General features: G+C 36.9%; 1 protein-coding gene across 7 annotated transcripts in view; it reads right to left on the reverse strand.

Moving 5' to 3' along the window:
- The window catches only part of Akap13 (A-kinase anchoring protein 13), a 346713-nt gene that overhangs the window by 135878 nt on the left and 186330 nt on the right, over positions 1-24505 (reverse strand). For all 7 annotated transcript variants that reach the window (XM_071608649.1, XM_071608648.1, XM_071608646.1 and 4 more), the window contains exon 8: positions 21010-21143. In XM_071608649.1, the coding sequence (XP_071464750.1) occupies positions 21010-21143 (134 nt within the window). The remainder of the gene's footprint in view (positions 1-21009; positions 21144-24505) is intronic.

Consider the following 24505-nt stretch of genomic DNA (forward strand, 5'->3'; position numbering starts at 1 on the left):
GCAGTTTGCAGGTATTCCTTGTAATGGGTTCAGCTGCCACAGCAATTGCAATAAAATTACATGTCAAGAAAGCCAAGACTTAAATCCTTTTACTGACTCAAGGAAGAAAGAACATTCTTGACAAGAAGAAAAACAATCCACTAAATTTGATGTGAAGCAGGCACAGCACCAGGTTTCAGCACTAATGAGAGAGGAAGGCTAAAGCTCTCTTTCCCTCTTTTCCATCCACCCATTAGAGAAATCTAATGACTCCTAAGAAAGAGCACAGACGGTTGTGTTACATACATGGGTAACAGGGACAGGGACTATTCGTGGTAAAACAATCATCACTTTTTGAAACTGGAATAAAAACACTGACTCCCTATTTTAAAGAAAGCAAAACTATAAACAGGGAAATCCCTTGAGTGAAACATTTCAGTAAAATTCCACTTAATATCCAATGGTATAATGCCACCAGAAGAAAAAGTTAAAGCGACATGCTGTAAATAGGCCTAAACAAAAGATGATCCTCTTGTGGATTCCCATAACCCATGTGTCAAATCCTGGCTCACATTTTTGTTTGTTTCTCCTCAATGACAGTTCTTTAGAGATGGAGTATATCTGATTCACCCATTGTGGGTGGTATCCCTGGTTTTTACTACAATGTATATAGCACTCAAAACAGAAGATGTTTGCAGATTAAAGGCCCATTTTGTTTTGCAAATGTACAACAGTTACATCTCTTTGAGGAGGGGAACATAGTCTAACAGCACAATTTACTGGTGGAATCTTTAAGTGTCTAAAGTGAGGGGCTCAAGAATGAACACTGATTTGCTCTCTCCATGCTTTCCCTGCTGACCTGTCAGTGTGGGGCTTCCAAGTTCCCTGGCCTTTCAGGGAAGGAATGAGGGGAAACACTCATAAGCCACTTAGAATAAGTGCACTATTGCCTACAAAGTAAAGACTGCATAAATTTTTGGGCTGTGGGGCATCTCATCATGCATTCCTCTCTCCCTCCAGTCTAGCCCAGGCCCTGGTCTACTCTCCTGTACCTCATGCAGTGTCCCTGCTTTTTCTCCAGTCGCTAGCCAAACATGATAGAAGAGGCTCAAGTGCAATCCACTCTATCATGAGGCATTTCTGCCTAAAAAGAGCTTGTTTTGTAGATGATTCAAGGGGGAAAATGAATACAACAGAATTTTGGGTAGCACATAAGGAGAAAGGATAGTAAATAATTTACTAATGTCAGAAATAGTATATTAGAAAGGGATCCCATAATTCTGCTTTTTCTAGGACTGATCCCTAGTGAAGTACAAAAGGTCGCTCTTTTTCTCACATCATTCATCCACTGTGGCATCACTAAACAAGACTGGATTCCTAAGTGACTCATACAAGTCTCATTTGGAACTAAAGACCACTGTCTGGTAGGTAACAATTTTTATAAGATTTCAAGGAAGATAATAAGAGAAAACACACATAAAGATGCCATCCTCTGGAAAGGAGAAAACAATGGGCGCGGTGAGGGGGGGGGGGCTCTTAAATCTGCCCAGATCACTCCTTATTGATACATACATAGTTTGACAGTAATCCTCCAAGAACCCGCATCAGATGGCAATTTGCTAAAAGGACATACTGCAGAACCACCAATACAGTGTATGCACTCAGCTTATCCACCCAATAAAGGGATCAAGTATACATATTCAGCTGTATCATCCCATAATTTCTCTCAATGTAGTGGCATAGGGGAGGGATGCCAACTAAAAGATTTAATGAAGTGGATGGTCACTGAGCAGTAAAGGTGGACCTACTTATGGATTTCTAATGTAGGACAAGTGCATAACTAGGAATCAGGAGAAATACTGGAGAAGTTTACAGGGAATGTCTGGCTTACTGTGTGATATTACTTATTTCAATGAGATGATCTCTAATAGAGAGGTAAGGCAGGAAAGAAGGGCAAGGCTTGACCCCTAACCAGCAGGGCAAATAATGACAGGCCCTTTGAGCCCTTTAGCTTTCTGGAACTCAAGTTCCTTCCATGCAAATTTATGGGTCCAGATCTCACAATCACTGAAATTCCTCCCAACACTAATATTCTATAAGGAGAACATTATTTCCTGTAAGAATAAAGAATTTTTAAGTGGCTCCATTTGATTCCCATGGTTTATTTTTACAAACAAATCAAAGGGGGATGGGCACCTTCAATTCAAGTACAGTTTTTCTACTAGTCTATCTTTCTTCAAGGAGATTCTAAGCAATAAAATAATCCTTAATTTTCAGTACTTACTCCCCACCTCCATATTTTTTAACTGCCTCAAGGAAGGGGTTGAGTAAATTTCCCAGATGTGTGTGTACACATATATATATAAAACTGCAAAGATAAATTTATACATTTAAATATTTTCCACAGGATCCACTATGTTAAACTATACATTTAATCCAATCGTTTCTATTAAAATTAGCTCTAATAGTTTCAGAAACTTTTGCAATGATCTTCAGTATGGATACAGGATGCAAAATTTGTTCCATGATTTGCTGAATCCCAAATGCCAACCCCAGAATGATTACACTTCCAAAATACTTCAACATATATCAATACTGGTGACTCTACTGGGACAGAGCAACACAATAGATATTTTGCCTTACTCTGACTTCTCAGTTAGGTTTAAACTCAGGATGTTTTACATGTGCTCTCAAGAGTATTCTCTACCTTAGGTTTAAGGAAGATACCTCACCATCAACGAACTTTCTCTGAAGACTTTTGCTGGCATAAGTACTTATAGGCAACACCACAATAATCGTTCATATGGGGGAAATATTTAAGCAGAAGCACTCCTCATTTTGATTCTCACATGGTTCACATACTACTGAATATTTCCATTTCGTATTTCTATGGTAAATGCTACTTTTCTTAGTTTCCTACTTGGATTTCTGAATCTTGGATATTGCCTTATCAGTTACTTGCAAACTGGGGTGTTTCTGGCAATTCTTTGTCAATTCTAAGATCTCTAAAGGGCCCAATGCATTATTTAAGCAAATAATAACTAGAAGGCTGGAAAGGTCATCAGTAGCTCCTTCAATATATATTTATTTTCCCCAATGGAATAGAAATACCACCTGTCTTACAGGATCACCAAGGAAACACCAGTATAACAAACAATTTACTGAAGATTCTACTCTCTGTAAACTCCTGTAAGCATCTTCCTAAAATACAAAAGCAATACCTATTATGAGAAATCTATAACTGCTCAAATTATAGGTACCATATACATTCCCAAGGAGACTTTCTTAACGGATGAAATGATGAGATTTTATTTTATTAAGTTTTTCTTCTTTAGAAGCTTTCTTATTTAAGAGGCAAAAGAAGCAGCTCTTGTTTATGTTAGGTGAACACAGAACTTAAGATCAAAAGCAATACATAGTTCTTCTACGACATACCTAGTACCTTTAATTCAAGTAGAGCCCTTTTAAGTCTACTGGCAGAAATACTAGTTATACATCTCTAGCATGTAAGAGACATGCAATTTAAAAATACACTGAGATTTAACCTCACTCCAGTCAGAATGGCAATTATCAAGAATATAAGTAATAATAAATGTTGACGAGGATGTGTTTTTATGTTTATCTATATTTTAACACTCAGACTTCATATTATTTATTGGTTTAATACCTGAATGTCTCTTCCCACTGGAATGTGAGCCTTTGAATGTAGAGAGTAACCTATTTTTATTTTAGCATACCTGGGGCCTCACAAAGAGTTCAGCAAACATTTATTAAATCAAGTACTGAAAATACCAGTGCACCATCCCAGAAATATAAAGTAACATGAAAATTTAAGTGAGTGCCACTATGGCCTGATAACTTCTTCCAAGAGAATTTTAACCATCACCTCAGTCAAATCATTTATCTACATGACCCTAAGAGTAGGTGTGATAATTCTGAAGAAGTTTAAAGTGGGAATAGAATTATAAAGTGGCTATTACATGCTAGGATTATATTAACTATCATGGTACAAATAACTAACATCAATACCCCAAATTTACAGATGAGGAAGCCAGGCCTCTAAATAAATGAAGCAAAGTTATTCAAGCTAATAAGAGGAAGACCTGGGATTAAAACCTTAGTTTACTGGGCTCCATAATCTTTTCATTACACTTAGCTATTATCACTGGTTGTTACTACAAAGAGATAAAAATGAGGAAAAGGAAAATGAGAAGTGTAAAAAAATGGAAAAGCATGATAAGACAGATTTCAGTTTTTGACCCAAGGAAGGAGAGTAGTAGAAGGTATAATGGACATACTTCCTCCAAAATGTAATACGACCTATGAATCAGCAGTGGTACAAAAGAAAAAAGTGGATTATAATATCATTTGTTTTAACAACCTAGAACAAAACACCTTGGAAAATGTTCAAGGAAAAAGAATTAGTTGGGAGAGAAAACATGGCAGCGGGAAGGGAATGAGCCACCCCATGCCCCACGCTGCAATGCTCACAGATCTAGCCTAGTCAGAATACTGCATATCTAAGAGGATTAGAGCACCCAGTACTATCCAGCTGCTCTCCACAGAAATCACCAGCACTGTGACTCTACGAGGGGCTCCAGCTTTCGAGAAGAATGCCCGGTGTTGGAGCAGGACCCAAAGCTCGAAGTTCCAGCCCACGCAAGACTTCACGAGCGCCTTAGCAGCATCACCTATCAACACATCTGCAGATTGCCAAGACTTCCCTCCGCTCCTACGCAAGTCACTCAGCTGCTACCTACCCACAGGGTAACACCATTGCCTGGCTCCCCCTACCTCACCAGGCTCTCCCTACCTCACCAGGCTCTCCCAACCTCACCAGGCTCTCCCAACCTCACCAGGCTCTCCCAACCTCACCAGGTTACCCCCACCTCACTAGGCTCCCTGGTATTGAAAGCAGACCACCGCCATTTAGACTCAACGTTCTCGCCATTTAGCTGGGGGCAGTTCCCAGATTGGATTTCCAGCAACCAGGTACCAGATTTCCAACCTTTCCCCCTCCCCAGAGGCGGTAACCCAACACAGTAGTTGCCCAACACAGGCGTGCAGTGCAACCAGAAAGCCACCCACGGGAGCCCTGGGATGAAAATTTTCTCAATTGGGAACTGCTAAGGGAGAAGGAGACAGAGCTCAGTTTGGAGCCTAACAGAGAGACCAGGAACTGGGAAATCTCCAGGCAAGAGAGGGAGATAGTACTGGGTGCTCAAGTCATACAAGCGAGCAGTCCCAGAGCCAGAGGTCCCAAAGCGAGCGGTCCCAAAGAGAGACCCATATGGTGCAGTCTTTCTGCAGGGATTGGTGGGTGCCACTCCGTGCATCCAAGTGCCCTGTCCTAGGACCAGTCTTCCCACCCTGGTTACCTCCACCATCCAGAGGGCAGAGACACCAGCTTACAACAGACCATGCCGCCTACTGGATGAGAAGAGAAGCAGGAAAGATACGGATCTCTAAATCTAGCTACAACCTTGGCTTCTTCCTTTACAGTTGTTTGTTTGTTTTTTCTCTTCTACCCCTCTATCCTCCGGCCCTCACATCCCCAACATGTGTGAAACCAAGAACTTTGTGTGAAATAGGATTTTCAAGACTGAGTCATCTGAATAATATAATATAGAGGTGTTGTATGTGCCCTTTTTTCTTTTCCTTTTTATTTTTTCATTTTTCTTTCCCCCTCCAAATTTTACTGTTTTAACGTCTATATTTTTCTAAATATATATGTTTTCTTTTATGTACTCCTCTGTCATCCCACATACTTGCCTACCCTAAATTACTTCCTGTGTATTCTCTTGCTACTAACCCTCTTCATTACATTTCTCCTTCATACTTCCTAAGATACATTAACTCTATATCCTCACATCCTACCTCCTCAGCATATCATCCTACACCCCAAACCCAGTTCACTGTCCACTGTCAGAAACTGTAAATTTTTTACAAAACTACTGATTATATTTTAGATAATAATTGAATCCAACATTTCTGTACATCGAGACTAAACTGTAAATGTCTTAATAACAACAAATTGTTCATAGGTGGTACACTGTTGATATTGAGATCTGTTAACATTGTCCTTCCCCACAAAGTAGAGGTCTTAGAACCCTACAAGAGCACTACAAACCTATGGGGTAAAAACAATAACAATCTAGACCCAGAGAACTGGAAAAAGGAAGACAGATGAGCAACATGAAAGGACAAGGGAATAAAGTGCCCCAAACAAAAGAAGACACCTCAACATTAGAATCATTTGCAGCCACAGCAGAAGAAATTACAGAGAAGGAGTTCAGGATTTACATGGTTAAAATGTTCTGTGAACTCAAGGGAGATATAAGAGAGCAAATGCAGGAAATGAAAGATCACTTTGACAAGGAGCTACATAAACAAATACAGAAAGCAAAAGATCACCTTAACAGGGAGATAGAGGTTCTAAAAACAAAAACAAAACAAAAAAACCAGAAATCTTTGAAATGAAAGAAATAATAAACCAAATTAAAAACTCAAATGAAATCATCACAACAGAGTAGACCACTTGGAAGATAGGACATCAGACAATGAAGACAAAATATATAATCTGGAAAAGAATATAGACCACACAGTGATAATGGTAAGAAACCATGAGCAGAACATTCAAGAAATATGGGATAGCATAAAAAGACCAAATTTATGAGTTCTTGGGATAGAGGAAGGCATAGAGGTCCAAAACAAAGGAATAAACAATCTATTCAATGAAATAATAGAGATTTTTCCAAACATGAAGAATGAATTAGAAATCCAAATTCAAGAAGCCTACAAGATGCCGAATGCACAAAATCAAAATAGTTCCACATCAATGCACATTATAATGAAAATGCCCAACATACAAAATAAAGAGAGAATTTTAAAAGCCACAAGAGAAAGGAATCAGATTACCTATAGAGAAAAACCAATCAGGATAAGAACAGATTTTTCAACACACACCCTGAAAGCTAGAAGATCCTGGAAAAACATCAAGCTCTGAAAGATAATGGGTGCCAAACAAGAATCTTTTTTTTTTTTTTTTTACTGTTGGCTGTTCAAAACATTACATAGTTCTTGATATATCATATTTCACAATTTGATTCAAGTGGGTTATGAGCTCCCATTTTTACCCCATATACAGATTGCAGAATCACATCAGTTACACATCCATTGATTTACATATTGCCATACTAGTGTCTGTTGTATTCTGCTGTCTTTCCTATCCTCTACTATCCCCCCTCCCCTCCCCTCCCCTCCCCTCCCCTCCCCTCCCCTCTTCTCTCTCTGCCCCCTTTACTGACATTCGTTTGTCCCCCTTGTATTATTTTTCCCCTTCCCCTCACTTCCTCTTGTATGTACTTTTGTATACCTCTGAGGGTCTCCTTCCATTTCCATGCATTTTCCCTTCTCTCTCCCTTTCCCTCCCACCTCTCATCCCTGTTTAATGTTAATCTTCTTCTCATGCTCTTCGACCCTACTCTGTTCTTAGCTACTCTCCTTATATCAAAGAAGACATTTGACATTTGTTTTTTAGGGATTGGCTAGCTTCACTTAGCATAATCTGCTCTAATGCCATCCATTTCCCTGTAAATTCTATGATTTTGTCATTTTTTAATGCAGAGTAATACTCCATTGTGTATAAATGCCACATTTTTTTTATCCATTCATCCATTGAAGGGCATCTAGGTTGGTTCCACAGTCTAGCTATTGTGAATTGTGCTGCTATGAACATCGATGTAGCAGTGTCCCTGTAGCATGCTCTTTTTAGGTCTTTAGGGAATAGACCGAGAAGGGGAATAGCTGGGTCAAATGGTGGCTCCATTCCCAGCTTTCCAAGAAATCTCCATACTGCTTTCCAAATTGGCTGCACCAATTTGCAGTCCCACCAGCAATGTACAAGTGTACCCTTTTCCCCACATCCTCGCCAGCACTTGTTGTTGTTTGACTTCATAATGGCTGCCAATCTAACTGGAGTGAGATGGTATCTTAGGGTGGTTTTGATTTGCATTTCTCTGACTGCTAGAGATGGTGAGCATTTTTTCATGTACTTGTTGATTGACTGTATGTCCTCCTCTGAGAAGTGTCTGTTCAGGTCCTTGGCCCATTTGTTGATTGGGTTGTTTGTTCTCTTATTGTCTAATTTTTTGAGCTCTTTGTATACTCTGGATATTAGGGCTCTATCTGAAGTGTGAGGAGTAAAGATTTGTTCCCAGGTTGTAGGCTCTCTATTTACCTCTCTTATTGTATCTTTTGCTGAGAAAAAACTTTTTAGTTTGAGTAAGTCCCATTTGTTGATTCTAGTTATTAACTTTTGTGCTATGGGTGTCCTATTGAGGAATTTGGAGCCCGACCCCACCGACTGTAGATCGTAGCCAACTTTTTCTTCTATCAGACGGCGCGTCTCTGATTTGATATCAAGCTCCTTGATCCATTTTGAATTCACTTTTGTGCATGGCGAGAGAAAGGGATTCAGTTTCATTTTGTTGCATATGGATTTCCAGTTTTCCCAGCACCATTTGTTGAAGATGCTATCCTTCCTCCATTGCATGCTTTTAGACCCTTTATCAAATATAAGATAGTTGTAGTTTTGTGGATTGGTTTCTGTGTCCTCTATTCTGTACCATTGGTCCACCCGCCTGTTTTGGTACCAGTACCATGCTGTTTTTGTTACTATTGCTCTGTAATATAGTTTGAAGTCTGGTATCGCTATACCGCCTGATTCACACTTCCTGCTTAGCATTGTTTTTGCTATTCTGGGTCTTTTATTTTTCCATATGAATTTCATGATTGCTTTCTCTATTTCTACAAGAAATGCCGTTGGGATTTTGATTGGCATTGCATTAAACCTATAGAGAACTTTTGGTAATATCGCCATTTTGATGATGTTAGTTCTGCCTATCCATGAACAGGGTATATTTTTCCATCTTCTAAGATCTTCTTCTATTTCTCTCTTTAGGGTTCTGTAGTTTTCATTGTATAAGTCTTTCACCTCTTTTGTTAGGTTGATTCCCAAGGAGGAAATTAAAAAATTCTTAGAGATTAATGAAAACACAGACACAACATATCGGAATCTATGGGACACATTGAAAGCAGTTCTAAGAGGAAAATTCATTGCTTGGAGTTCATTCCTTAAAAAAAGAAAAAACCAACAAATAAATGATCTCATACTTCATCTCAAAATCCTAGAAAAAGAAGAGCAAAACAACAGCAAAAGAAGTAGAAGGCAAGAAATAATTAAAATCAGAGCTGAAATCAATGAAATCGAAACAAAAGAAACAATTGAAAAAATTGACAAAACTAAAAGTTGGTTCTTTGAAAAAATAAACAAAATCGACAGACCCTTAGCCATGCTAGCGAAGAGAAGAAGAGAGAGAACTCAAATCACTAACATACGGGATGAAAGAGGCAATATCACAACAGACACTTCAGAAATACAGAAGATAATCAAAAATTATTTTGAATCCTTATACTCCAATAAATTAGAAGATAGTGAAGGCATAGATAAATTTCTTAAGTCATATGATCTGCCCAGATTGAGTCAGGAGGATATAGACAACCTAAACAGACCAATATCAATTGAGGAAATAGTTGGTAGTCTTTTGATGGTTTCTTCTAAGAAAAGCCCAGGACCGGATGGGTATACAGCAGAGTTTTACAAAACCTTTAAAGAGGAACTAATACCAATACTTTTCAAGCTACTTCGGGAAATAGAAAAAGAGGGAGAACTTCCAAATTCATTCTACGAGGCCAACATCACCCTGATACCTAAACCAGACAAAGACACTTCAAAGAAAGAAAACTACAGACCAATATCTCTAATGAACTTGGATGCAAAAATCCTCAATAAAATTCTGGCCACTCGGATACAAAGGCACATCAAAAAAATTGTGCACCATGATCAAGTAGGATTCATCCCTGGGATGCAAGGCTGGTTCAATATAAGGAAATCAATAAATGTTATTCACCACATCAATAGACTTAAAAATAAGAACCATATGATCATCTCGATAGATGCGGAAAAAGCATTCGACAAAGTACAGCATCCCTTTATGTTCAAAACTCTAGAAAAACTAGGGATAACAGGAACATACCTCAATATTGTAAAAGCAATCTATGCTAAGCCTCAGGCTAGCATCATTCTGAATGGAGAAAAATTGAAGGCATTCCCTCTAAAATCTGGAACAAGACAGGGATGCCCTCTCTCACCACTTCTGTTCAACATAGTTCTCGAAACACTGGCCAGAGCAATTAGACAGACGAAAGAAATTAAAGGCATCAAAATAGGAAAAGAAGAACTTAAATTATCACTATTTGCAGATGACATGATTCTATACCTAGCAGACCCTAAAGGGTCTACAAAGAAACTATTAGAGCTAATAAATGAATTCAGCAAAGTGGCAGGATATAAAATCAACACGCATAAATCAAAGGCATTCCTGTATATCAGCGACAAACCCTCTGAAATGGAAATGAGGACAACCACTCCATTCACAATATCTTCAAAAAAAATAAAATACTTAGGAAACAAGAATCTTGTATCCAGCAAAATTAAGCTTTAGATTTGAAGATGAAATAAAAACCTTCCATGATAAACAAAAGTTAAAAGAATTTATAGCTAGAAAACTGACACTACAAAACATCCTTGAAAAAATATTCCATGAAGAGGAAATGAAAAACAACAATGAAAATCAGCAGAGGGAGGTAATAACTTAAAAGAAAAACTAATCAAAGAAGAAAATCAAGTTAAATAACAAAAATAAACAAATATGGCTAGAAATACAAACCATGTCTCAATAGTAACTCTGAATATTAATGGCTTAAACTCATCAATAAAAAGACATAGACTAGCAGATTGGATTAAAAAAAAACCCCACCCAACAATATGCTGCCTCCAGGAGACTCATCTGATAGGAAAAGACATACACAGACTGAAGATGAAAGGTTGGGAAAAATCTTACCACTCACATGGACTATGGAAGCAAGGAGGGGTTTCCCTCCTCCTTTCAAATAAAGTAGCCAAAGTTAATCAAAAGGGATATAGATGGACATTACATACTGCTCAAGGGAACCACACACCAACAAGATAGGACAATCAAAAATATATATGCCTCAAACAATGGTGCAGCTATGTTCATCAAACAAATTCTTCTTAAGTTCAAGGGTCAAATTGATCACAACACAATAATCTTGGGTGACTTTAACACAACTCTCTCACCACTGGATAGATCTTCTAAACCAAAGTTGAATAAAGAATCTATAGAGGGCTGGGGATGTGGCTGGTCTGGGGATGTGGCTCAAGGAGTAACGTGCTCGCATGGCATGCGCGGGGCGCTGGGGTCGAAACTCAGCACCACATAAAAATAAAACAAAGATGTCGTGTCCACCGAAAACTAAAAAATAAATATTAAAAAATTCTCTCTCTCTCAAAAAAAAAAAAATCTATAGAACTCAATAATATAATCAATAATTTAGACTTAACTAACATATATACAATATTTCAACCTGCATCAACCAGATACACTTTCTTCTCAGCAGCACATGGATCCTTCTCTAAAATAGACCATATACTAAGCGACAAAGCAACTCTTAGCAAATACAAAAAAGTAGAGATACTACCATGTGTTTTATCAGATCATAATGGAATAAAATTGGAAATCAGTGACAAAATAAAAAATAAAAATTACTCCAACACCTGGAGACTAAACAATATGCTACTGAATGAACAATGGGTTGCAGAAGACATGAAAGAGGAAATTAAAAAATTCTTAGAGGTAAATGAGAACACAGGCACAACATATCGAAATCTCTGGGACACTATGAAAGCAGTTCAAAGAGGAAAGTACATTGCATGGAGTTCATTCCTTAAAAGAAGAGTCAACAAATCAATGACCTCAATTTACATCTCAAAGCCCTAGAAAAAGAAGAACAAATCAACAGCAAAAGCAGAAGAAGGCAAGAAATAATTAAAATTAGAGCTGAGATCAGTGAAATCAAAACAAAAGGAACAACTGAAAAAATTGACAAAACAAAAAGTCGGTTCTTTGAAAAAATAAATAAAATTGACAGACCCTTAGATACACTAACAAAGAAGGAGAGAACTCAAATTACCAGCCTATGTGATGAAAAAGATAATATCATACAACAGAGACTATAGAAATACAGAGGATAATAAGAAATTATTTTGAAAACTTATACTCTAATAAAATAGAAAATAGTGAAGGCATCTACGAATTTCTTAAGTCATAGGACTTGCCCAGATTGAATCAGGAAGATATACACAATTTAAACAGACTAATATCAAGTGATTAAACAGAAGATGCCATCAGAAGCCTACCAACCAAGAAAAGCCCAGGACGGGACAGTTACACAGCCGGGTTCTACAAGACCTTTAAAGAAGAACTAATACCAATACTCTTCAATTTATTTCAGGAAATAGAAAAAGAGGCAGCACTTCCAAACTCATTCTCTGAGGCCAATATCACCCTGATCCCAAAAATGGGCAAAGACACATCAAAGAAAAAAAAAAAAAACTTTAGATCAATATTTCTAATGAACATAGATGCAAAAATTCTCAATAAAATTCTGGCAAATCGAATACAAAAACATCAAAAAGATCGTGCACCATGATCAAGTGGGATTCATTCAGGTTGGTTCTACATAATGAAATCAATAAATGTAATTCATCACATCAACAGACTGAAAGAATCTTATGTTCATCTTAATAGATGCAGAAAAAGCATTTGACAAAACACAGCACCCCTTCATGTTCAAAACACTAGAAAAACTAGGGATAACAGGAACATATCTCAACATCATAAAGGCTATCTACGCTAAGCCCCAGGCCAACATCATTCTAAAATGAAGAAAAATTGAAGGCATTCCCACTAAAAACTGGAACAAGACAGGGATGCCCTCTTTCACCACTTTTATTTAACACAGTCCTTGAAACACTGGCCAGAGCAATTAGACAGACGAAAGAAATTAAAGGGATACGTATAGGAAAATAAGAACTTAAATTAACACCATTTGCTGACAATATGATTCTACACCTAGAAGACCCAAAAAGCTCTATCAGAAAATTTCTAGAACTAGTAAGCGAATTCAGCAAAGTAGGAGGTTATAAAATCAACACCCATAAATCAAAGGCATTTCTATGTATTAGTGACAAATCTTCTGAGAGGGAAATGAGAAAAACTACTCAAACATACCCTAAAAAAATAAATACATAAAAATAAAACACTTGGGAATCAAATTAACGAAAGAGGTAAAAGATCTATACAATGAAAACTACAGAACCTTAAAGAAAGAAACCAAAGAAGAACTTAGAAGATGGAAAGATCTACCTTGCTCTTGGATAGGCAGAATATTATCAAAATGACCATACTACCAAAAGCATTATATAGATTTAATGCAATTCTGATCAAAATCTCAATGGCATTCCTCATAGAAATAGAAAAAGCAATCATGAAATTCATCTGGAAAAATGAGAGGCCCAGAATAGCTAAAGCAATCCTTAGCAGCAAGAATGAAGCAGGTGGCATCACTATACCAGACCTTAAACTATACTACAGAGCAATAGTAACAAAAACAGCATGATATTGGCACCAAAACAGACTGGTAGACCAATGGTACAGAAGAGATGACACAGAGACTAACCCACAAAATTACAATTACCTTATATTAGACAAAGGTGGCAAAAACATGCATTGGAGAAAAGATAGCCTTTTCAACAAATGGTGTTGGGCAACCTGGAAATCCATATGCAACAAAATGAAATTAAACCCCTCTCTCTCACCATGCAAAAAACTCATCTCAAAATGGACCAACGGCCTAGGAATTAAACCAGAGACTCTGCATCTAATAGAAGAAAAAGTAGGCCATAATCTTCATCGCGTGGAATTAGGCCGCAACTTCCTTAATAAGAATCCTATAGTGCAAGAATTAAAACCAAGAGTCAATAAATGGGATGGACTCAAACTAAAAAGTTTCTTCTCAGCAAAAGAAACAATCTGTGAGGTGAACAGAGAGCCTATATCTTGGTACCAAATTTTACTCCTCACACATCAGATAGAACACTAATCTCTAGGGTATATAAAGAACTCAAAAAGCTAAACACCAAAAAAACAAATAACCCAATCAATAAATGGGCCAAGGACATGAAGAGACACTACTCAGAAGAGGATATTCAATCAATCAACAAATACATGAAAAAATGTTCATATATCTCTAGCAATTAGACAAATGCAAATCAAAACTACTCTAAGATACCATCTCACTCCAGTCAGAATAGCAGCTATCATGAAGACAAACAATAATAAGTGTTGGCGAGGATGTGGGGAAAAAGGCACACTTATACATTGCTGGTGGGACTGCAAATGGTGCAGCCAATGTGGAAAGCAGTATGGAGATTCCTTGGAAAACTTGGAATGAAACTACCATTTAACCCAGCTATCCCTCTCCTTGGTCTATACCCAAAGGACTTAAAAACAGCATACTACATGGACAGCATATTACAGCCACATCAAAGTTTATAGCAGCATAATTCATAATAGCTAAACTCTGTAACCAACCTAAATGCCCTTCAGTAGATGAATGGACTAAAAAATGTGGCATATATACACAATGGAATATTACTCCAGAATAGAGTGAATAAAATCATGGCATTTGCAGGTAAATGGATGCAGCTGGAGAAGATAATGCTAAGTGAAGTTAGTCAATCCCAAAAAATCAAATGGTGAATTTTTTCTCTGATATAAGGTGACTGACTCATAGTTGGGTAGGGAGAGGAAGCATGAGAGGAATTGATGAACTCTAGACAGGGCAGAGGGGTGGGAGGGGAAGGGAGGGGGCAGAGGGTTAGCAATGATGGAGGAATGTGATGGACTTCATACTCCAAAGTACATGTATGAAGATATGAATTGGTGTGAACATACTTTATATACAGATATGAAAATTTTTCTATATGTGTAATAAGAATTGTGATGCATTCCACTTCATGTATTTAAAAAATAAGACTAATAAAAAAAGAAAAAATACAAAAAAAGTATTAGTTAAGAATTTGATCATTAAAGAAAGTCTGATTTTTAAAAGTCCCTTATGATTATCCTTTTGGTTCAGCATAAGATATACCCCCAATATTTATGAGTTTGTTCCAATCATTTTGGAATCATACAATGGCCGAAAATTAAGAGCTGGAATGAACTTTAGAGATTATTTAATCATTATATACGTAAAAGAGAAAAGAGAGACCAGAGAGATTAAACAACTTGTTTAAGGTCACTTAAAAATATATAGTCAGACCATTAAACTACGCCCTTACATACATTATTGATGGATGCTTTTACTCTAAAGTTACAGTTTTGCCTCTTGTAACTTTACAATCTGGGATACTTTGAAGCATGTCTTTTTATTTTTATTTTTGCAGCTGTGTTGAAAACCTATAGAAGCAGCCTTTAATAAAACTTTCTGGAAATTCTCCATTTCAGGAGACTTAGAGCAAAAGAGTCTGCAAAAACCATACATGAAAAGGCTGAGTTTTCCTGTAACTGATGCTAGCTCCAGTTTTGTACCTAAAAGGAATAATTGGGGGTGAGGGGGTTCTCCTAAATGCCAAATGTATCCAGAGAAAATTCATGGCAATCAGAAAGACGCCAATAAGCCTCTTAGGTGACACATAGACCACAAAACTACAAATGTAAATATAATGTCACTTTAGTTACCAAATAGCCTAGCAGCTACTCTACTTTCCCACAGCATGAAGGCTATGAACAGCCACATAAAACATAAAAGTGTTTAACCAAACTACTCAAGTAAGGGTGGAAATGCAAGCTTGCCCCCTTGAGATAAGAGAAAGAAAACACAGTGTTCCCATTAAAAATTATAAAAGGACACAGAGAATGGAGGAAGATAATAACAGGAAATAGTCCAAGACCAAAACTGTGATTACCACAACTCTGAAGATATAAACATTAATATTGTAAAAATAACTAGGAATGAAAATTCAGTTAATTTAATGTTTGCCTGTATAATTATAAAAAACGGAATCATGGTTCTGACTGAAAATGCTTTCCTGATTGGGGAGGGTACGTTAATGAAGAGTAAATTCCTAGTAAGCTAATGTCAACATATGGAATTTTATAGTTGTCCCTGAATATATTTGCTCTTGAGTATTTGTCTCCTGACAAGATATACTGGCTTGCAGAATTAACCGTTCCATATGGCTAACAAGCTTATTCAATGAGAATCTGGAAAGGAATTATTTCAGAGATACCTTCAAGAACAAATACCCCAGGAGAGCAACTTCCTTTCTAATGAACTTGGCAACATCTTGCACCACATGGAGATGTTGGGTTACAGGTCTAGGGCAGGAAAATAGTAATCTGAAATTCCTTGCTAGCCACAGTGGAACATACTCTCAAGGTGAATGGTCCCAGAGGTTTTATTTATGGACTCAGGAATTCAATATCATCTCCTGCTTCTCATTCAACACATGGTTCTACACCTCTTCCCGTCTTTCTTTAGGAAATAATAAGGTTGAGAATACCTTATTGATTTTGACATATAAGCAAGCACTTAGGATGAATACCATCTTGGTGGTATTTAGTTGTAGCTACAAAAAGCAAATAAAAACACAAGACTTATTTTAAAATGAATCAGTTCAGATCCTAAATGGCCAAAGAAATTCTCTTCACTATTAGTGAAGGCATGGAAGTATAACACAATGAATTTCAAATTTCAGTATATATAGGCATCATTCAGGGATACTTGTTTAAAAAGCAAAATCCTATCCTAAACCAAGTGAACTGAATTTCCTGAGAGTACACCCTCAGGATGACTTCTCAGGATACAGTTAATGGAAATATTACTAGCACAGAAGTTGGGTTACAGTCCAGCTGAAAGTCAATTAGTTGTGGAAAATGGCAAGGCATTTAATCATGAATCCATTTCTTCTTCAATAAAGCAAAGGTGCTAGACAGAGATAATCTTTTAGGTATCTTCAAATTTCAAGGATCTCAGAAATAAAATAATATCCAGGTATACCAACTTAAATTATTATGTGATGCTATTATACTCAGGTTTTTATAACATATGTTCAAAAAGTTATAACAGCCTGAACCATCATATTTCATTGGTAATTAAAATCAGTCAATAGGATACTGGAATCTGAGGTTGCAAAACTAAGCAGCATCTGTACTTTCTGTGTGCCAGTCTGTTCTAAGCACTTGATAAATGATATTCATTCATTGAGAGGAAAACAAGAAGACATCAAAAGGTAGTCTGAAACCACTGAAATATGTAAAAGGGAATAATGTTGAATACTAAATTGTAATTACTATTAAAACTCTGGCAATACTTAACATTAAACCATAATCATAAAATGATAAAATGATCAATGGAAAAGAACCTTACTAGGTACAAATTAATGACTCTGCCTCCTAGATTGTGAATAATTTTCAATTCAGTAAAGAAATATCAGTTGAAATTATCAAGAAATCAGCAGCACTTAACCCTTCATGTATGTTGTCTGATAATATAAGCAAACATAAATCTTGATATTGTCTAATTCCTTTACAAACTATGATTTTAAAGCATTTATTTTCTAAAGTAAGGGCTTACAACATGTCAAATGGGTTAAGGAAGGAGTAAGAAATTAATTAATTTGTATGATAGATATCAGCTAGACTAGAGAAAACAGTAGCTTGCTTCTTTAAATCCTTGGTAGTTCCACTCTGGACAGAGATTCCCATTGCTTTTACAATTAATGATGTTAAAAGGAGGTTACAAAATGGGAAGACCCTCCCTCATAAGAATATAATGGATTATTTACATTTACTAGAAAACTGCAACAAATTCATCACTGTCCTAGTTTTTCAAGACAATAGCAAAGCATAAGATGCATGTACGTGTTCTGTTTTACATTTGAGACAGAATAAGTAGATGAAGCAATAACTGGCTAACACATAGACTAGGCATGTGCCCGACATACTGGACTAAATAATATTAAACAAAGGCCACTCCACCCTCAACTACAATCATAAGCTCAATTAACTTTTCCAAATGTAAACAGATTCTAGAAGAGTAAGGCTAAGAAGATGAACAGAAAAAAGGAAATTAAACTCTACAGACTTTATGTCAAAAAGCTGGTTCAGAAAAGACAGACCTGGAACCCTCGCTCCAAACTTACAGTTTAGTAACTAGAAGTTTCACCACAAAAATACTTTTTAAAAAGAACAGGAATAGAAGAAATCTGCTTGCTTTCTTTTTTTCATCCATGTATATACAAGTATATTGTGGGTCAGGGACTCACATGCTACTACTGCAAGTGAGTGGCCCACTGCCTGTCCATTATTAAAACAAAACAAAACAAAACTAAGTAGATTCGACATTTTTAAGTGCCTGGAAAAAAATCAGAAGTAAACTCTTCCATGACATTTAAACATTATAAGAACAGAGTCTCACTGCAGCATCCACAAATAAGGTTTTACTGAAGCAGAGTCAGGCTCATTCATTTACATACTGTGATGGCTCCTTTTGTAAAAGCAAAGGTGACTAGTGATGATGTAGACTGAATGTCCTATTTACTTTCTGCCCTTAACAAAGAAGGAGTACAAACCTCTGATCTTTTCTGACTCAGTGAAAACTACATAATAAATATATGAAGAGTTTCATCAGAAAAGAGAGAAAATAAGACAATGGAAAAATTAAAGTTTGTATCCAAACTTTATCCTTCAATTCATAGCTAATAGGGAAAGTTTGGCAGAGTGACAGGGAGTGAGGCAATGACAAGGAGTGAGGCAGATTTCACATTATTGTAACTATGCTGATGGAACAAAAAACCCCTCACCATTTAGACTTGAAAATCCTATTGGCATATGCTTTCTCCAGCTACACCAAGTGGAAGCAGACACAAAGCATAAAGGAAAGATCTCTTAGCAAGAAACAAATAAGAGGATTCTAAGGCTCCTTAACATGTGTCCACCAATGACAGAATCCAGGGTAAAGAGTTAGGGAGGAATGTGCCTTGTTATGTAAGTTCTAGGTTAGAAATCAAACCCCAAATTCTCCTTCCAGCTGTGTCTGACTTTGAACTAGTCAGATGACTCTCCTAGGGTCTACTCTTTTATCTGTAATGTAGCATGCTGACCTACCAGAGGAATTCTCTCTCATCTTCTAAACTAGAGGAAAAACCAAAAGAGGAAAGGGACTAGGAGAGAAAGGACTTTAAAAGAAGAAGAATGTCTTAAGAACTTTTTAAAAGTTCCTTTGTTTTAAAAGTTATCAGTTTTAAATCATAAAGTTTCTTCTTTAAAGTAGACAATACACACTTAGGAAAGAGCTGTCCCTCATCTGAGAGCAGTGGCTTTATAGCCAAGCATCAGATGGCGCTAGATGACACTAACCACTACATCAGGATGGAGAACTAAGAAACAGAGGCATTTGAATTTGAGGATGTGAGTTTGTTCCTTCCCATTCTGAGGGGTTTCAGTAACAAAAGACATATGTACCCATGCTGGGTGTGTTCTTTTTTTTCCCAGGAGCAAAAGCAACATTTATCTGAAAAATGCCTGCTATACAAGTAGCCACCCAGGCATTAGTCATGAATATTATCTGGAACAATTAGGGGCCAGTTAGAACAGTCAGCACCTTCCTACCACTGTACTCCAATAAAATTAGGCTTATTTATCAGGTTATACACGTGAAAGTTTGGATAGTACAGTTCTGTTTACTTACTGGGGTAACTTTAAGAAACAAAACTCAAATTAGCTCCCTGAAGAGCAAAAACAGCGCACTGTCAAGTCTAGCAGAGGAATACTAACTTTCCAAGGGGCAGTATGATTTAGCCCATTAACTTGGTTTACAACTTTCTATAGGTTTTTCTTTGACCAGCATGGAATCTTAAAAGTAAGAGTACTATTTTCCCCTAATGAATTTAAGATCTCATTTTAAAAGTTAGTAGCCTTAAACCAGAGAAAAATTATCTCAAGATTTTGGAGAAAAACATTTTTAAAAATCTAATGAATATTAAGTATAGAAGTACTATATGACCTAGCAATTCCACTATTAGGTACATGAAAACATTATGTTCACATAAATTTGTACGTAAAATATTCACAGTGACATTTCTAATAGCCAGAAAGTGGAAACAATTCAAATACACAATAAAATGTGGTAATTTATACAACAGACTGACAATTAAAAAGAACTGAAATAATGATTGATGTTGCAACATGGATTAACCTTGAGAATACCACACTAAATGAACAAAGTAAGTCACAAAAGACCACATATTGGGTAATTCTTTTATATGAAGTTCCAGAATGGGTATATCTGTAGAAACAGAAAGTGGATAAATGACTGCCAGAAGATGATGGGAGGGAAGAGCAGCAAGGGTGGGCTGCTACGGGCATGGACTTTCTTTATGGAGTGAGGATAATATTGTCAAGTTAGAACATTAGTGGTGGCAGCTGCATAAGTCTATATTAAAAGCTGCCCCTTATTTGAATGTGCCCTTTATTTGAATGGGTGGGTTTTTATGGTGGGTTTTTATGGTATCTCAATAAAGGTGTTATGAAAAACAAACTAAACTTTTTTCTTTGCTAAAAATGATAACACTTCATATTTTAGACAGCTATAAAACAAAAACCTCACTTTTGCTGCTACTGAAAGAGGAGTCAGGTTTAAGACAGGTTTATAGATTCCCCTTTTGTGGTAATTCTTACTGTCTGACCACTTTAAGCGTTATGACAAAAGTTAGTCTTGTGTTCATGGAGGAAATGTATTTCACTGTACTCTCCAAGATATTCATGTAGGCGGGCCCATCTCAAACTTTGTTGTGTGGTACACAGTTTTTATGAAAGCTTAGCTGCAACAACAACCACATTTCTATATCAGAATTAGAGAAAAAGGGGGCAGGGATACTGTTGTGCCCCTATGCCCCAAACAAAAACCACAGCCATAAATCAGACACAGGAGACCAAACTAATAAACATACACTGTGCTTATACACTTACTGATGCTACTTACCGCCTGGGTCTTTGGGCCTTGTTTCATCCTACGTGTGGTAGCTCCATTCCCTACAGCCACCTCTTCAGACACTGAACTAGCTCTGGTCTGTCTTAGAAAATCCACTTCATCTTCAGCTTTCCTGTCTGGCATTTCTGAAGAGAAAAGGAGGGTTATAAAGTGAGTGCATTTGAAAAAATTCATTCTTGGGACTCACTATTTACACAACAAGCTCCAGGTTTCATGTTTTGTTTGTTTTGCCTTAAATGGAAAAGTATTCTTTTGCTGTCAGGAGCTGGTGTCACTCTGACCCCATGCTGAGTGAGCTACTCTTATCACATGGTTGTGTGGTTTTCATGTTCATTTCACCCCTGACTTTTCATGACAAATCTGTGAGTATGGTGCTGACTTCCGTGTGGAAAAGTCAATTCATAAACCGTAAGGGAACAGATTAACAGCTATAAGTAGTCCTTTCTGACTATACCAAAAATATTTTTTTAAAAAATAGCCAGAGGGATTTGTACTGAAAATGAGACAAACCCTCTGGAACAAGTCTGACTTATTCTAAATCTGTACTACACACACTCCCGATCCACCCTATCACTGTAATCACTAAAACTGAACTACTCCAGAAAATTACTTTTGATTTTAACTCTTTATTTTCTCCAAAACCAAAACATTAAAAAAAAGACTAGCAATTCATTTTATTAAGAAAAAATCTTTATACATATTTTCTCTAGTATTATGTAGTTGTCTTCTAGCTGGCCACACCAACAGACTGAACAGTGATGCTTTTGTTACTTGGCCAAACAAATACAGGAAGGAAGTGATAAAAATGATGCTGGAGGTAAATCTGGGCTTCTGATACTTGTATAAAGGGAAAAATGATTAACAAATTTGTCTCAGTATTCTAAATGCAAACAGAACTGTCATCTCATTTTCATGTGAAAAATGTGCTGTGGTCTTCATTGATCTCATGATACCACTACTCTGACAAATAAAAATGCTCCCTACAAATACCAAAAAACACAAAGCTTGTTTCTTTTGCCAAATAATAAATTATACTAATTAAGATTTTATTCTAGAAGTACATGCAACATGTCCAAAGTTCTCTTTTGATTTGGGAAGGTTAGATTCCTATAAACGAACATTTATAAATCTCCTTTTTTCTCTCCTTGCCTTTATAATTATATAATCTTACTACCAATTTAAAAATGGATTAAGAAGTTTCTTTGCCCAGAGTATCAAAATCTAAGTTTTATAAACTATAAAGTTAAAAAAAAATTTTCACTGAACAATGCCTTTAGAAATACCCCTTTATCAAAATATTTCTAAGTGAGAGTAATTGGAGGAATAGGTGTTGATTTTTTTTTTAATTTTATTTTATTCATCTAGGGATGGTATTCTTGGCACAACCTTACTTTCCTATACCCCAAAACAGAAAATATGTATCTTGGCACATAGCAACCAGTTCCAATGGTAAACAGTGATTACAGAGATGTGAGGGGTGTTGGTAGCTCTGTGGGACTGGCATGGTTCAGTCATGCACCACCAACTTCCTAAGCACTGCAATCAATGCTTTTGATGGGTGAGAGATCACATCCCCTTTATTCTATCTGGCTCTTTCCAAATCAGCAGCTAAACCTATGTTTCCTCTCTGGTAAAACTACATAGTTAAATTTACAAGTGAAATGTAAATTTCCTAGGAAATACCCTTTGGCTCTGAGATCAGACTCAGGTGCTTTTTCTTAGGGTAATGTGACCAGGGACTTTTCCCAGCCCTAATTTCTGAAGAAGGCACCGATTTCTTTATCACTGGATACTTTTCCCTGTAGTTTGAGATCATGAGAACAGTAAACCTATGAAGACACCTTTTGGAAACAGGACAAGTAATTCACATACATAAAATACACCAATCTCAAGACCACATACACTGTTGAAATTTCCTATTTTCTTTCCTTTTTAATTTCCTTTTATTTATTTATTAAATTTTGATTTGTGCTTTCTTCCTTCTTAAAGAGTTTACAATCTTAAAACACTTCCTAGTGTATTCACTACACTTATGTACTATTAAAGTTTGAAATTCTCCATTGTCACCTTTTCTCATACAGCACTACAGACACAAACCCTACATAGTACAAAGTTGCTTGGGTTAAATTCTGACCATGGAGTCAGAAGAAGAAATAATTCCACCCAAGTGGCCAAGGACACAGCACCCAAATTAAATGAACATAGCCAGGCATCAACTTACAGCCACTCCCATTCTTCTGAAATGCCAACCTGCCAGGGGCCCCAAAATAGACTTGTTGTTGTGCCTTATTTAAAACAGTAGAGACATTCTCATTTAAATTCTGAGACAGCAATCAACAAATTTCTATCACTAATAATTTAAAGCATTAATAAATCTAAAAACCTTTAGTCACCAAAAATTCTACTTCCGATTACTTAAATCCCCCAGCTGGGACAGGGTGGAGGGTACAAAATGGCTAAAAGCTCTTTACCAGGGAAATTAACCACTGTGTTTAAATTGCACTTCTTCTTAAGCAATTGTTTTTGTTGCTCCGTTTCTCACCACACCACACCCCACACTCCTAACACGTACTATAATATAAAAGCTTGTCAAAATTTAAAAAGGGGAAAAAACAGAACAAAAACAACCAAATAATAAGGATAAACAAGCTATCTCTTACCTACAAAAGCACAGGGGCAGGCATGCAGATAGGTCTTCTGTCTATCGATGGTAGCAGATGGTAGTATAAGAATGTGCATCCAACTGACCTTTAAAGACTTCAGAAGTCAAGACCAAGACAGACTCCAGTTTCAGCTTCAGTCTCAACCCCCAATAAGAAGTTTTATTCAGATAGTTTATTTCCACTGAGCAACAGTGGTTTCTCTTTGCTGTCTCTGGACGTGGTTACCCATAGATGGAACAGGCTGCTGTATGAGCAATCTGCTCAGTGCAGCTGCTTCACCAAGATAAGCAGACACAAGGTCTGCCTGGTGACAGCAGCTCAGCAGACTGGGCTTGGGCGGAAATCCTGCATCCTATCCTCTGTGTTGTGCAGGGTCCTGAATTCTCAGACTCTGCTCAGAAGTAATAAGCAATGGAACTGGAGTTTTGCTCCTCAGGCAGGAAAAGGAGGGAGTCTCCTCAGTCAAACCACTGACCTCATACCACCATTTTGGGTGCTGGGTTTAAAATGATACTTATTTATAGCTGTTCATAAAACTACTCTGACTCTAAATTTTCTCAGAATACAGACAGAATGATAAAGAGGAAGAGTTTCAGGCTTGTAAATAAAACACATCCTTTACAGCACTGTTTTATGGTTCCAAAGAAAAGAACTAGGCCGTGTAAATAAAAACATCTGCTAAATTCCTTCATCTTTTACAGTACTTGTGATCTAGGCACCACCTTCCAGTTTGGAAAGTTGCAACTGCTCCAGTGTGACAGAGCACTTACAGGCTTAAGCAATCAAGCTGTGAGTCTATAATACAGGAAGCAAAATCTGTCCAA

Source organism: Marmota flaviventris, chromosome 2, assembly GCF_047511675.1.
Source record: "Marmota flaviventris isolate mMarFla1 chromosome 2, mMarFla1.hap1, whole genome shotgun sequence".
NCBI lineage: Eukaryota > Metazoa > Chordata > Mammalia > Rodentia > Sciuridae > Marmota > Marmota flaviventris.